Source organism: Cebus imitator, unplaced genomic scaffold (genome assembly GCF_001604975.1).
Source record: "Cebus imitator isolate Cc_AM_T3 unplaced genomic scaffold, Cebus_imitator-1.0 Scaffold293, whole genome shotgun sequence".
NCBI classification, from domain to species: Eukaryota; Metazoa; Chordata; class Mammalia; order Primates; family Cebidae; genus Cebus; species Cebus imitator.
In genome coordinates, this window is record NW_016107608.1 from 2,201,937 (window position 1) to 2,216,484 (window position 14,548).

The following is a 14,548-nucleotide window of genomic DNA, read 5'->3' on the forward strand; positions in this document are numbered from 1 at the left end:
CTTGATGACCAACCACTAGATGTGTCCAACCACCCAGCCAACAGCTTCCACATTGTTCCCTTCAGCCACATCAGCTCTGCTCCTTGTCTTCATTATGCTGAAACCAAGTAGATTGGATGCTGTCATACGGGGTCATGCCACCAAAGTACCACTGTCTTCAGATGGATACAGGCAAACTTGAGTATAAATTAAAAGCAGGAAAGCAAGGGTGTTTTCATGTGATGGCTACCAGGTTTCAATCTATTGTTTGCATCTGGACCTCCCCTGGCCCCCTACACCATCAACACTGCAACAGATAAAAGGTGGGCTATGGAGCAGTGGATGCAGGGTGATGGTCTCCAGTTCAGCCCCTCCTTCCTACTCTGGAAACACACCTTCTTTGATTGCTCTGATAAAGGAGAAGACACATTGAATGAAAATATAAAAGTCATCTTTGTGAAAATGGGCACTGCCACTCTTAGGTGACCCTGCTAGGCTTTGTAGAACACACAGTAGTTGAATACAAGTATTTGAGAACTGCGTGTTTTGACCCTATGCTTGTTCAAGAGTCATACCAGCAGAAGACACGCATGGATGCCGGCTTTGAGGAAGGGCATTTGCTTCCTTCTATACTTCAAGTATCTTGGATAGGTCGTGTTTAATTCATTACTCTGGCAGTGATAGGCATCAGCACTGCAGTCTTCCATCCTGAGCTTCTAGCACTGACTGGATTGAGGAAGAAATTGAACTTTAACATTGAAGTATACTTAGGTAGTGTTTTATGTTTCTTAGAGAACCTCCACATAATTCATCTTGAGGCTACCAACAACTATTAGGCGGCTAAATGGGCCAAACGTTATTATCCTGCTTTTGAAGTGAAGAGAGAAACAAAGAGGTTGAGTGATTTCCCCAGGTTCACTCAGCCCATTAACTACAGAGGTGGGACTTGAATCACAGGATCTGAGCCTAATTCTCTTTATACCACCTCATGCTTTTAGTGCATATGAGGGAACAAACTATCCCTGTTCCGTGGGGCAGCCGATAAGACTGAACCAAAACAGGTCCAGCAGAAACAGTCACCCAAGTCATCATCAAGGATTCTATTACACAAACCCAACTATCTCATATAAGTGGTCAAGAAGAGGAGGGTTTCCTAACAGTTTGCCTTCAAAATGATAGGCTTTCCACTACAAAATATTCATGCAAATCATAAAACTTGAGAAAACTTTAGAAATACCAACTTCACACCTGTAGCCTGTAGGTTAACTTTAAAGTTGCAACCAGAACACAAGTCCCTCAAGTGCAGCTACACTGTGGGTCTGGCTTATCATGATATGCCCACCATCTAGAGCAGTGTCTGGCTGGATGTTGGACAAAAGCATGGATGAATGTCACTAAGTGGTTGCATAATACATCCAAGGACTTTAGCAAAGGAATGACTGGTCAGACTTAGATCTCAGGTTTTCCAGTTTTATGACTCTTAGCCAAGGTGTTGTCCCTTTGCACCATACTACCCCTCATGGCCAGACCAGATGATAAGTGAGGGGGAAAAGGGCAGGGGAGGAGGGTGGGGAATGCAGTTAGTGTACCTAGAATTCCAACCACAATAACAGAAAGTGATTAGATACCAGTCTATAAAGCTTCTTCCATTCCCCAGAAGCTAACTTGTAGGTTCAGTTTTCCATCTTGCATATCACAACTTAGCAAAACCGCTGCAAAAGCTGTATAAATGGGTCATAATCACAGCTCTTTAGCTCCCAGCCACACAATCTCAAATGCCTAAATCAGACCTGAATGTAGCACACATACCTTTGTTATTATCCGGTTTGGTGGAGGTTATTCACTCTTTGACGTTTCTTTGAAAAGGATGGGAACAATTTGGAACATCTTTCTCTCAGCAATCCTGGGCTTGTTTCAGGTGGTAAAGACAGAGGTCACTTTATTAATACAACCATCAAGAAAAGCTGTCATGGTAACACATTGCATTGATTCCTTGAAGTGCAAGAGACAAAGCCAAAAAGAGAAACTTTCAAGTCTATAAATACAGACCCAGCATTGCTCAAGCATAGCAGCTCACTGACAGCATGAACCTAAATGTATAAAGTTGAACAAAACCCAAACAGAGAAAAGAAAACTTCCCTTGGGTAGTGTAATGGATCATCATGACCTTATGGGAATCAGTGACCCCTCAGCTCATAAAAGATAAAAGAGTAGAACAAGTCTTGGCTACTCCCCGCTTTGAACATCAGTCCATCTGTGGTCAGTTTTTCCATACCCTCCAGAAAGAACTAATACAGGGGAAAGGAAGGAAGATCTCGTAATTCACATTTGACAGTAGATTGCAGTTTGAGAAGAGGAAATGTGTGTGACAATCAAGGAACCCACCAAAAACATTAAAGAATTAAATAATTTAGCTATATCCCTGTGATACTTCTCATCCGAGACAGTGCAAGAAAAGTAAATAGAAGTAAGAGAGGAAGAAATGCTGCTTGATCTATTCTTTCACTGGAAATTCTAAATGTTTTTATAAACTCATGGCAATTGTGAGAGCTTATTTATCTACCTTGTGGCTTGCTTACTAAAGCTATGAGCAGAGCTATTACAACACCTTGCTGACTTCAGCTTTTCCACCAGGATTCCACACTTCATCTTTTGACCACACAACTCTGTTTGAATCTAACATTAATACTCTAACCTCGTCTGTCAAATTCTACAGATTATCTTGGTCACTCCATTTGAAATCATTCCTAATATCAAAACATCAAGGGATTATATTATGTGATATTGGATACTCCATAAATGAATTATATTTATCAATAGGAACAGGAATCCTTTAGAGTACAGTCAAGCTATTACCAAAGCAGTATTAGTTTTTCCGGTATCTAAGGATCACGTTCTACCATAACAAAAAGAATTGCATCTAGCAAATAACTATTTGCATCCAGTACTGGATCAAGTGTTGTATAAGAGATTTTAAGATGAAATTTTCTGTTTACTAAAATAGGACACTCTTAGACTGTCAATAACAAGAAAGAGAGTTGGGACATACTTACATGCTTAAAATGAATACATCCACAGAGTAAGTTTAGAGTTTTCAGTCTGAGGCAAACCCACAGAGCAGAGCATCAAATAAAGAGAATGATCACTGAAAGATGCCTGTCAGATAGAAATCCTCTCTTGGATCTTTAATTTACAACTATGTACAGGATTATATTTGATAATACCGGGATTGTAAGTGAGTGTTTATCCTCATGCCAGTCCTATCAACTGGTAGTGGATGCCTGGAAACTTGTGTTGAGAAGGACTCGAATTTCAGTGGAAGAGAGTACCATGATTAGCTACGTTTCTGACTCACTCCATTTTATGCTCTATCCACAGACTGGATCGTTTATAATGAATAGAAATGTATTGAGTCACAATTCTGGAGGCAGGCAAGTCCAAGATCAAGGGGCTCACATCTTGTGAGGGGCTTCTTGTTGCATCGTACCATGATATTTGGCAAAATGTGATGGAAGGGCAGAGAGAGAAAGAGAGGAAGAAGGGGAGAAGCGGTCAGCCCACCGCATGATAACAAACCCTCTCCCAAAATAACAGCATTAGTCCCTTCATGAGGGTGGATCCCTTATGATCGAAACACTTCTTAAAGGTCCCACTTCTTAATACTCTTACAGTGGCAACTAAATTGCAACATGAGTTTTAGCGTACACACATTCAAACCATAGCAGTCTCCTATGTACAGGGGAAGAGGAAATGACAGTGTAAATGCAGACATATTTGCCATTTTTAGCCTAGACATTGGGATTTCTGGTATATATTCTGTATGAGCTGATTTGTACTTGGAGCTCCACCAAAATGTGGTAAAGCCCTAGAGTGAGTAACACTTGATGCTATCAACAAAGACCTCTGTCTAGCCATGGCATGATACAAAAGCAGAGCACGTAGTCAATACAGCTGAAAGGCTGCTGAGTATCTATAGCAGAGTTTTTCATGTCTCTTTGGTAAGTGAGAATGTTGGCTCTGTCTTGGGGAGCATGGAATGTGGCACGGTACAACCTTAGTTACCATCTCACTGTTCTTTCGTATGTGAAGAGCAGTAATCTGTAAATCAGAAGACCTGGATTCTAGTTCCATTTCTACTCTCAGTTGCCTATCTACAGCTTCCTTATCTACAGCTTATCTAGATGGTTTCTAAAGTTTCCTGCAAGCTCTGATTTTTACTGTTTCTATGAAAGCAAATTACATGACAGGGGTGCTTTTGGTTCCTCTCATCCTTTCATTGTGAACAGTACTAAAGGGTCTGTCTCAGATTGCAATCTCCTATATCTATTCCCTCAAGAAGATAATCCACTCTTCTATTTCCAATTCCAGTACTTAGAGTCACCTCTAATTCCCACAGCTCAGCACCTGCAAACTTACTGTCTTCCTGATCTAGAAATGACAAGATTTCTTTATTCTCCTTTTCCCAAAATATATCAGGGACAACTGCCCATCTTCATTGCTATGACTGATGCCCTGATCCCGGCCGTATCATTTTATCTTTAACATTAATTGAGGAGTAATTCTTTGTTGTGGGGGTGGTTGTTCTGTATACTGCAGGATGTTAGCAACATTCCCGCCCTTGCTACACACACCAGTGGCCAGTAGTGTGCCCTCCCTAACCACTTGTGACAACCAAAAAATATCTCCAGACATTGTCAAATATCCCACATGAGCAAAATCATCCAGTGTTGAGAACCACTACTTTAACATCCATAGAAATCCATTAAATGTTCATTCTTCAAAACGTTTCAATCCTTTTTCCAATTATTCCAGAACCCCTTATGACAGATTCAATCAAGAGCATGCAGTGTTTATTTTGCCTATTTCATTTGCCCAACTCAAAGTGCCTTTCCTCTCACACTCTTGCAGTTTGTCATTTCATAGAGTCATTCACAGCACAAAGACTCCTATGGGTAATTTCACACCTTCATACGATCACTGCATTTTGTTGACACTTTTTTCTTCTCAGCATTCGTTATGGTCTTTCTCTTCCAATGGCCCAAGTGCTGAAGTTCTTCAGTGTTGTCTCTGCAGTCCTCATTTTCACTTGGTCTATATTCTCTAGGATGAGGTCTTTTACTCTTTTTGCTTCATCTTTTGCAGCAATGACCACCACCACCCTGGCTCCAAAGGTGTATCTCCAGGATGATCTATCTCCCGATCCATTAAATAGTTTTCCAACTAATAACAAAACAGCTACAGAAGAACCTAGACAGCTCTCAAAATCAATAGGTCCAGAAAACATTTATTTCTCCCCTGTCCAAACTCTTTCTCCTATCTTCTTTTCTTAATAAATTTCTTTATTATAAACCAAATACCACAAACAAAAAACATAGAATGTCCCTTATCCATTCACGTAACCTGTCTTCTTCCCTTCCCCATTGTCCTAACCTCCTCCGAGTCCATTCTGTTGAACTATGGACTCCTTGCCTCCAGTCCGCCCTGTTTCTGGTCTAGATTCATCTTCCTTTTCTCTTTAAAACACAACCCTCCTTCTAAGTCTTTGACAGCTCTCCATTGCTTATCACTAGACTCCACAATGTGTTCCATGGCACCTTCACAACCAGGCCACATCTGCCTTCCCCTTTGCACGTCTGTCATTCCAGCCATACCAGTGCATGCATCGTTCACTAATGTGTCCTTCAGTCGGGCTTCAGGCAGAAAACTGAAACCATTTCTAGGTATTTCAACAGAGAGAAATTATTAAAGCAAATGGCTTAAAAAGTATTTGAAATTTTAAAAGGAGAAGAGGATACTGAAGTAATTCCTGTCTTCAGTAATTCATGGGAACTTTCACCATACATTTTTTTTAAATGGAAAATGTTATAATTTATAAAAAGTTAGCAGGAAGCATCTATCATTCTGGGGCTGAGGGATTGCAGGAAAGAGGATGGGAGTCATCAGAAAGTAAAAGTTTGGATGAAAGGGACCCCCCCAGACCTGAAACCTGCACCTCTAAGGAGGAGTAATGGCTGGCTGCTGCAGGTGCCTCTGAAATGCTGAGTAGAGCCTCCTCAGAGCTGAGGCTTAAAGCTCCAGGGAAGGGATGCTGACAGGCTGGTAGAGGAATGTCTAAGGGTGAGATGAAGCTGGTTATGAATAAAGCTTAACGCTGGAACCACATGTTGCTGTTGGTGTGAAGGGCCATTGCTTGGCAATACTGTTAGAAGCACCATCAGACAGGATCAAGGAAACAAGAGTTTCCATGCCTCCTACCTTCTCTACTCCCTATAGTGCTCCCTATTGGTGGGATCCAGCAGACTACTTGCAGAGTTCTGGCCTCAACATCAGAAGGGTGGATTTAGAGTTGAGACAATTGCATAATAACCAATACAATACACTTTCACATCTCCTTGCCTTTACTCATGCAGTTTCCCTATTTATAATGGTCTTCCTACCCATATCTGTCTGATAAGTGCCTTTGTTCAAACACAATCTCTGTTTTATAATCTCCCCTAATCTTGCCAAAAGTAATTATTTACACCATCATTTGAGTTTCCCTAGTAATTTGTAAATACTTATTTTGTAGATTTTTTATATTGTCTCAGAATGTGTGTTTGTTTATTTTCCATTTATTTTCCACCAAACCGTGTACTCCTTTAGGGCAGTTACAACCATGACATCTAGCTAGGTGCCTGGCATGAAACAGATATTGGATAAGCTGGATGAAATTGATAAGATCATTTTAATGAAATTAATATTAGATCATTTCTTTTAGATATTTTATCATCCCAGCCAGATTTGAACTCCATTAAGGGCAGAAATCATGCTTTATATTTCTTTTATTTTCTTTGTGGGGTTTAGTACAAGGTTGAGCACACTGAAGAAGGGTTCAATGATATTTGTTAACCCCCTAGTTTGTTCATTACCACAATTTTGGTTCAAAATGGCATGAAGATGAAGCATGAGTTATGAATATCAGGTAAGATCCATAATTAGGTTTAGATGTGCTTTTAGCACATGATTACAACAGTTAGAGAGCACTGGATATATGGTAAAGTTCTGTATTTGTTGGAGGACCAGCACAATGAAGAGACCAAATGCAGTATGTTTTATAGTGAATTCTAAATAATGAAATATATTGTATGTTTCATTTTTGTCTATTTGTCTCCTACAGAAAATACATCCTGCCAATCCATGAGATTACTAATCCTGGGCTATATCTGTTCCTAGTGTATTTATTACATTTCTCACAATTATCAAAATCAACTAGTAATTGTTTAAATGTAGGAAAGATATCAAATTTTAATCATCAGCTTCTTGAAAAAAAGAAATCTCTGCTCAACAGCTGATTTATATTCACGTCCAAGAAGAAGAAAAATAGCTTTTTTTTTTTCTAAAGGGGAGTGATATGTAATTAACTATTGATTTCTTCTCAATTATTCAGGCAAGCAATTATCAATATTGATGGAACAGATATTTCCCTACCTCTAGTACCCAAATGAAAGGAAATATCCCATTCAGCAATCTGCTGCCTGAAACAAGAAATGCTGAGGATCTTTAACTTTAGATGAAAACAGTTATTTGGATCTGTTTGTTCCACGTGGCCCCAATTAAACATACTTCTTCAAGTGTAAGCAAAATTAAAAATCCTGAAAACCTACGTAAGCTTTTAAAGCCAGAAAACAAGGGCTTTGTCAGTTTTGACCATGAGGCTAACCACTTTACACTTGTGGACTTTGCTTCACAACTACAGATCTTGACATTTTTAGCCATGACTCATAAAGTACTATAATTTGTTTCTAATATTATGATTTCTAAGCCACTCAATAAGAGGTAGCTTATATAATCATTGGAAATCATGGAACACTGCCTTGCATGTCAATATTTGAAGCCTGAAGGATTTAGTAGGCCTTAATAGTCACTTCTGACATTTACAGATGGCAAGCGTGGATACATTTGAAAATTATGCCAATACACTATGCAACTGTGTTAGAGGTCAGCAAGGAAATGTTGAGGAAGGCCATAAAACAGTGCCCTATTTAGGGCACTCTGTTATTAAACATGTGGGTATCCAACACCATCTTTCACACACAAAGCACTGGCATACTTCTGTATAAGAAACTTCTTTTGAAATTGACATGACTGTTGAACATAATTAATGGGCAAGGCAACATTCTCTATTGAGTTACTACTTTTAGGGTAGAGTTATTTTCTTTTAATACTTTGTTCTTAATAGTAATATGAGGTATGTCTATATGAGAGTGTAGCGTGTTGAACTCATGTGGCAACCCTGGGGAAATCTCACCATACATTTTTTAAAAATGGAAAATGTTATAATTTATAAAAAGCTACTTTTTCTGCTCTGTCCCCCACCTCCCATTCCAGAGGGGTTCTATATGTTAAGTGAAGCAGCATATGTTTCTTGGGAAGTGTTCTTGGCTGTTTTACTCTTTGTTGTTGTTTTAGTTTCCCTGGGTTCTATTTAACATTCTGCTAAATCAGTGAAACAGTGATTATCTAAATGAATAGGAGACATGGAATTAATGAGGTTAGCCAGAATTTTGAAGAAATAGGAAATTATTAGAGGTGAAAGTTACATGACAGGGGCTGTGAATGAATTCTAGTTTCTGAAATTGCTTGTCTTGATTTATTCAAAGTGATTGTATTAATTGATAGACATAATGAAATTTTGGTAATCGGGATTTCACCATTGCATTTATTACTATTCCCAGAAATCGTGGTAACCTTGGGCTCTACTTGCCATATTTACAAGGTGATAAAAGTCCTTAATAGGCTGTCAGGGACAAATGTGACTGCTTTTCCTCACACTCCTCCCATGAAACAAGCTTTCTCTCTTCCCATCTGGCTGCCGCCTGCCTGGAGCATGCTACTTTCCCCGTGTCCCCATCCCCTAACCCCCATCCCCATGCCTCCCAGTGGGCTCTGTCTTCATGCATGCGGCGCTGGAATCACTCACCGACAGAATGGCCCACCCCTTAGAGGTTTTTGGTTATTTTAGCAATACCGCTTTGCATTTTAAATACCATTCATCTGGCTTCAAAGATCTGCACTCTTGCATCGGGCGCTTGTTTAAAAACCCAAGAGGTCACAACAGGTCCCAGTTCCATGAAGAAAAGATACTGGCAAACCAGAACTATTGCATTACTTTGTATTCGATAGCCTGAAATGGACAACGAGATAACATCCAAGATTGCAGCAAAAATCTATATGAAAAGGACTAATATGATAAAAAACAAAGGCAGAAAACTACATTTGTTTGGAAATTGGAGTCACAGGCTTCGTTTGTAGAGGGGAGGTGGGGGAGCACGAGATCGATAGCGAATTTTTTTTTTTTAGGCTGAAAACATGATGTGCCAGATGAACTTAAATTGATTCTGCTTCTCCTCCCCGCGCCCACCCACCCCTACCCTCCCCCTCATTCTGCAGCGAATGTCTGCGACAACGAGCTCCTGCACTGCCAGAACGGAGGGACGTGCCACAACAACGTGCGCTGCCTGTGCCCGGCCGCATACACGGGCATCCTCTGCGAGAAGCTGCGCTGCGAGGAGGCTGGCAGCTGCGGCTCCGGCTCCGGTCAGGGCGCACCCCCGCACGGCTCCCGCGCGCTGCTGCTGCTGACCACGCTGCTGGGGACGGCCAGCCCCCTGGTGTTCTAGGTGGCGCCACCGGCCACACCGGACGGGCCTGTGCCGTGGGGAAGCAGACACAACTCAAACATTTGCTACTAACATAGGAAACACACACATACAGACACCCCCACTCAGACAGTGTACAAGCTAAGAAGGCCTAACTGAACTAAGCCATATTTATCACCCCTGGACAGCACATCCGAGTCAAGACTGTTAATTTCTGACTCCAGAGGAGTTGGCAGCTGTTGATATTATCACTGCAAATCACATTGCCAGCTGCAGAGCATATTGTGGATTGGAAAGGCTGCGACAGCCCCACAAACAGGAAAGACAAAAACAAAAAACAAATCAACCGACCTAAAAACATTGGCTACTCTAGCGTGGTGCGCCCTAGTACGACTCCGCCCAGTGTGTGGACCAACCAAATAGCATTCTTTGCTGTCAGGTGCATTGCGGGCATAAGGAAGTCAGTTACAAGCTGCCATATTGGCCTGCTTCCGTCCCTGAATCCCTTCCAACCTGTGCTTTAGTGAACGTTGCTCTGTAACCCTTGTTGGTTGAAAGATTTCTTTGTCCGATGTTAGTGATGCACATGTGTAACAGCCCCCTCCGAAAGCGCAAGCCAGTCATACCCCTGTATATCTTAGCAGCACTGAATCCAGTGCGAGCACACACCCACTATACAAGAGTGGCTATAGGAAAAAAGAAAGTGTATCTATCCTTTTGTATTGAAATGAAGTTATTTTTCTTGAAATACTGTAATATGTAGATTTTTTGTATTATTGCCAATTTGTGTTACCAGACAATCTGTTAATGTATCTAATTCGAATCAGCAGAGACTGACATTTTATTTTGTCCTCTTTCGTTCTGTTTTGTTTCATTGTGCAGAGATTTCTCTGTAAGGGCAACGAACGTGCTGGCATCAAAGAATATCAGTTTACATATATAACAAGTGTAATAAGATTCCACCAAAGGACATTCTAAATGTTTTCTTGTTGCTTTAACACTGGAAGATTTAAAGAATAAAAATTCCTGCATAAACGATTTCAGGAATTTGTATTGCAATTTCTTAAGATGAAAGGAGCAGCCACCAAGCATTTCACACTCACTTTACTGATTTCTGTGTGGACTGAATACATTCAGCTGACGAATTTATTATCCAGGAAGATGGATTGATGTTCACTAGCTTGGACAACTTCTGCAAAATATGGGACTATCTCCACTTGGGAAAAATTACAAAAAAAAAAAAAAAAAAAAAAAAAAAAAAAAAAAAAAAAAAAAAAAAAAAAAAAAAAAAAAAAAAAAAAAAAATCCAAGTGATTGCCAAGATTATGCCAAAGCCTGTTGGCAGAGTACTAAGAGACTTTTATTTTTAAGTCATGCTATTTTCACAGATTGATGGTGATCATGTAACTCTAGGGATGCTGATCTATGTATCTTTCCAAATACAGTGTTTACATGGAGTATCATAAGAGGCAACCTGGGGAACCAGGAAAGGAGCAGGGAAATTGAGTGATTTTGCAATTTGGATTTGAATATATTTAGAGTTAAGTATTTAGAGGAAATATCAAAATATAAAGCAGCAAGTAGACATAACTGCTGTTCCTGAGAATAAAGTTTGTTTTAAGTACTGCCCAAGGTGTAATAAATTCTTGTTTCTGCCTTTTATTAGGCCAATTACTGTGCAAGACAGCAAGGGGAGGCAGGTGGGGAAGAACCTTCGCAAAGTTTCAAGGAGGCTAAAACAGTGTGCATGGCATTCCCAGCACACTGTTGTCCTACGGATTACAAATGTGTTAGCAGCAGCATCTCCTGGAATCAAAAACAATTATCAGCCCAAACCGGAGTCTTAAGGACAATGAAATTCTACATGACTTGCTAGAACAATAACCTATTATAGCCTAGTTCCAGTCTGAATTCTTCACCCTGCTGCCACTCCTTGCTGAAACAGGGAAGTGGGGAGGAATGCCTCCTGATAAATAACCTGGGTAAAAACTAGATGAAGGAACAGCATGTCTTATTGGTTTTGTTCCCAGAAAAGCCAATTCAAAGAAGGCAATAAAAGGTAAACAGGTAATGCCCGTGCTGCCTGCCACCCCACGTCTAAGTCTATTGAATATTTGTTATTCAAACCAACGGTCTCTTTTGATGTAAGAAATAAGAAAAGATGGAAATAAATTAGAGCTTAGGCTTAGTGCCAGAGTGGCCAACCAGAAATTGGAGATTTACACTGGAAGCATAAATAGAAAATTACATTTCAAGCTCACCAAAGAAACACATGAAAATGCTGATAACATAGGGAGTTTGAGATTATTTATAATGAGGTGGATTTCTAACATTAAAATTGGAGTTAAGTTGTCTTATAGTTTATTAGCACAAACCAAAGGCAGCCCGTGTTATTTCTGGCAACGATGCACTTTATCGTTATCTGCTCATGGCTTTGTCACAATGCTCAGGAATCAGACACTGTGCACTTCAATAGTTGGGATTCCAGAAGCTAATTCTAAAATTTAATGAAGGCCTGATTTAAACTGATTCATCTGCATTTTATCTTTATGAGGCTATAAGAATCTAAATTGATGAGGAATATCTTTCATTCGGTGTATTTAGATATAGTTTTCTGAATTTCCTGAAGCGATGTGATCTGCTTTAAATAAAAATTCACTTTTAGGTATACAACAAATGGAAATGAAATGTTCTTTTTAAATCTGGATTCTCAAGTTCTCCTAAAGGAGCTACTCCTTTGAAGAAACCTCAACTCAGTGGACTTGATTCATCTGTTGCTTTCCAGCATTCTTACAAAGCTGGATTCATCTACAATGTTATGCCCTAAGAACAGGATTGGGGTGAAAAGCGAGTACTCGGTTGTTCGTACATTTGGGGTCCTAAATCTTGTTCTTTTTTTCTCTTTGATACGTCCCTTAAAGTGGGTTAATATAGTCTTGCATATGAGTTAATCTGTCAACTTTCTCACATAGAAACGATAGAATTCCTTCCATCAATACAATTAATGAGCATAACATTTCAAAACATGGAACAAAGATTCAGCTATCTAGAAAGAATTGCTATTTATAGGAAGATAATGGACGTGCCCTGCTGTGATGTGATAGTTATTTATTTCTGACCCTGTACACAGCCTAGAGGAAGAATTTAGTCCAGCAAAGATGGGCCCTTACTTAGAGAGACCGATTCTGACTCTCCTCCAGCTTTCTCCTCGATACCAGGAACTTTAAGAGTTTCCTACTCAGATATCCCCCCCCACACTTTTAGGCCAAATGTGGGCCTCCTCTGGGGGCTTAAAATCCTGAAGGCAGGCAGCATCCTGAGTGCATATACCTGGCCACTAGGAGTGGCAAAGGGTGCGTCTGTGTGGGTGGATTAGGGCCTGGGGCTTAAGAGTGTTCGCTGTGGAATTTATACACAAGCAAGGAGAAGCCCTTTGTGGTGAAAACAAGAGCTCAGGGCTGGAAAATAAGGGGACGAGGGTTGGGAAGGAGATTGGCAAGGGCTACCATGAGGCTGGGGGCTGGTACGGAACACTGAACAGTCTAAGAATTCTAAATCTATACCTGAGCTTCCAAGGGTTATGAAAGCATCATGTGTCAAAGCGGCAGGGTGGAAGATAATTTAACAGTTTATTAGCTTTATGTATGACTTTTAAATACTTAGACATGTGGCACGGGATCCTCCATTGGTACTTTTGCACAGGGCCCTGCAAACATTTGGGGTTGATCCACCTGAGGTGCCCTTGAGTCAGATCCCTATGTTGGCACAAACTGCTCACCAGGTAACACAAAGGAAGGTCCAGGCTGGAAGAAGGCATCTGCTCCACGGTTCAACTGACCCTGTAGTTAATGCTCCCCTCACTTTCTCTTGGACCTGTGGCCTGACTGGAGTACAAGAAATTTGGGATCCATCGGGGGGCAAAGTGTGAGGAAATCTTGACATTGAATCTTTTGTTCCATCTCCTTCATCCTCTACCATCAATAACCCAGTATGATTGGGATGTAAAGACCCAGCGATCTGCAATGGGATGCTCTGTACGAGATGGGAAATGGGTTGTTGTACTTTACTGGTTGTTAAACATGAAATAAAATACCTATTTAACAGCTTCTCTGCTCACAGGATTGACCAGGATATGTGGGAACTACATTTGCTATGTATTTGTTCTGTGAAAAACTCTAGGTATTTTTGATCTGGTACAACTTGAAGCTCAGCTTCCCAAATCTGAACCAGAATTCCTTACCTACCTTTCCTACTCCCGGCCTTCACTGAGAAGGATGGCAAGGTGGCAGTGGCTAAGCTGCATTGGAGAACAATACGAGCCGCCAGGTAAAGCTCCAGGTTTTTGTGTTTTGTTTTTTTAAAGAAAACCCAATTAGAAAATTTTAACAATAGAGGAATGAAAATACAGATAAGGGATACTCTCAGGGTTTTGATTTAACTATCTGGACATGTACAATTCTTTCTCTGCCTCATGAGCTAAGGATTAGATTCTAATTAATTTTATTTCTAAGAAACATCAAATGCTCATCTGTCATAAATATTCTGTCAGTTCTGACCATTTCCATATGGAATGATTTTATACTTTTTGTTTTTACTTTCTTACACTAAAAGTAGCTTTCTCCTCTAGTTACCTAAGACAGATGCCAACAAATTCCCAGAATAAACTGCACATAAACATAATATGATTTCAGAAAGAATTAAGAATGCCAACTATCATGTTTTGAATTTTCACCAGTAATCTTGGGAACATAGTGAACTTTTACTCTTCTCAACACCTGGTAAGGTGTGACTCACATATTACCATCTTCATTTTGCATCTGAAAAATCAGATAACTAAGAAACAGACATATCGCTTGTAGAAATCATATTATGGCATTGAACTAGAAATAAGAAAATAACATCTGTGAAAAACTCATAATTATATTGAACAA

General features: G+C 40.1%; 1 protein-coding gene across 9 annotated transcripts in view; it reads left to right on the forward strand.

Moving 5' to 3' along the window:
• Positions 1-10,655, forward strand: part of NTNG1 (netrin G1) — a 356,160-nt gene extending 345,505 nt beyond the window's left edge. For all 9 annotated transcript variants that reach the window (XM_017502187.2, XM_037729105.1, XM_017502184.2 and 6 more), the window contains one exon: positions 9,409-10,655. In XM_017502187.2, coding sequence (XP_017357676.1) covers positions 9,409-9,638 — 230 coding nt within the window. In that variant the 3' untranslated portion in view covers positions 9,639-10,655. The remainder of the gene's footprint in view (positions 1-9,408) is intronic.
• The last annotated feature ends 3,893 nt before the right edge of the window (positions 10,656-14,548 follow it).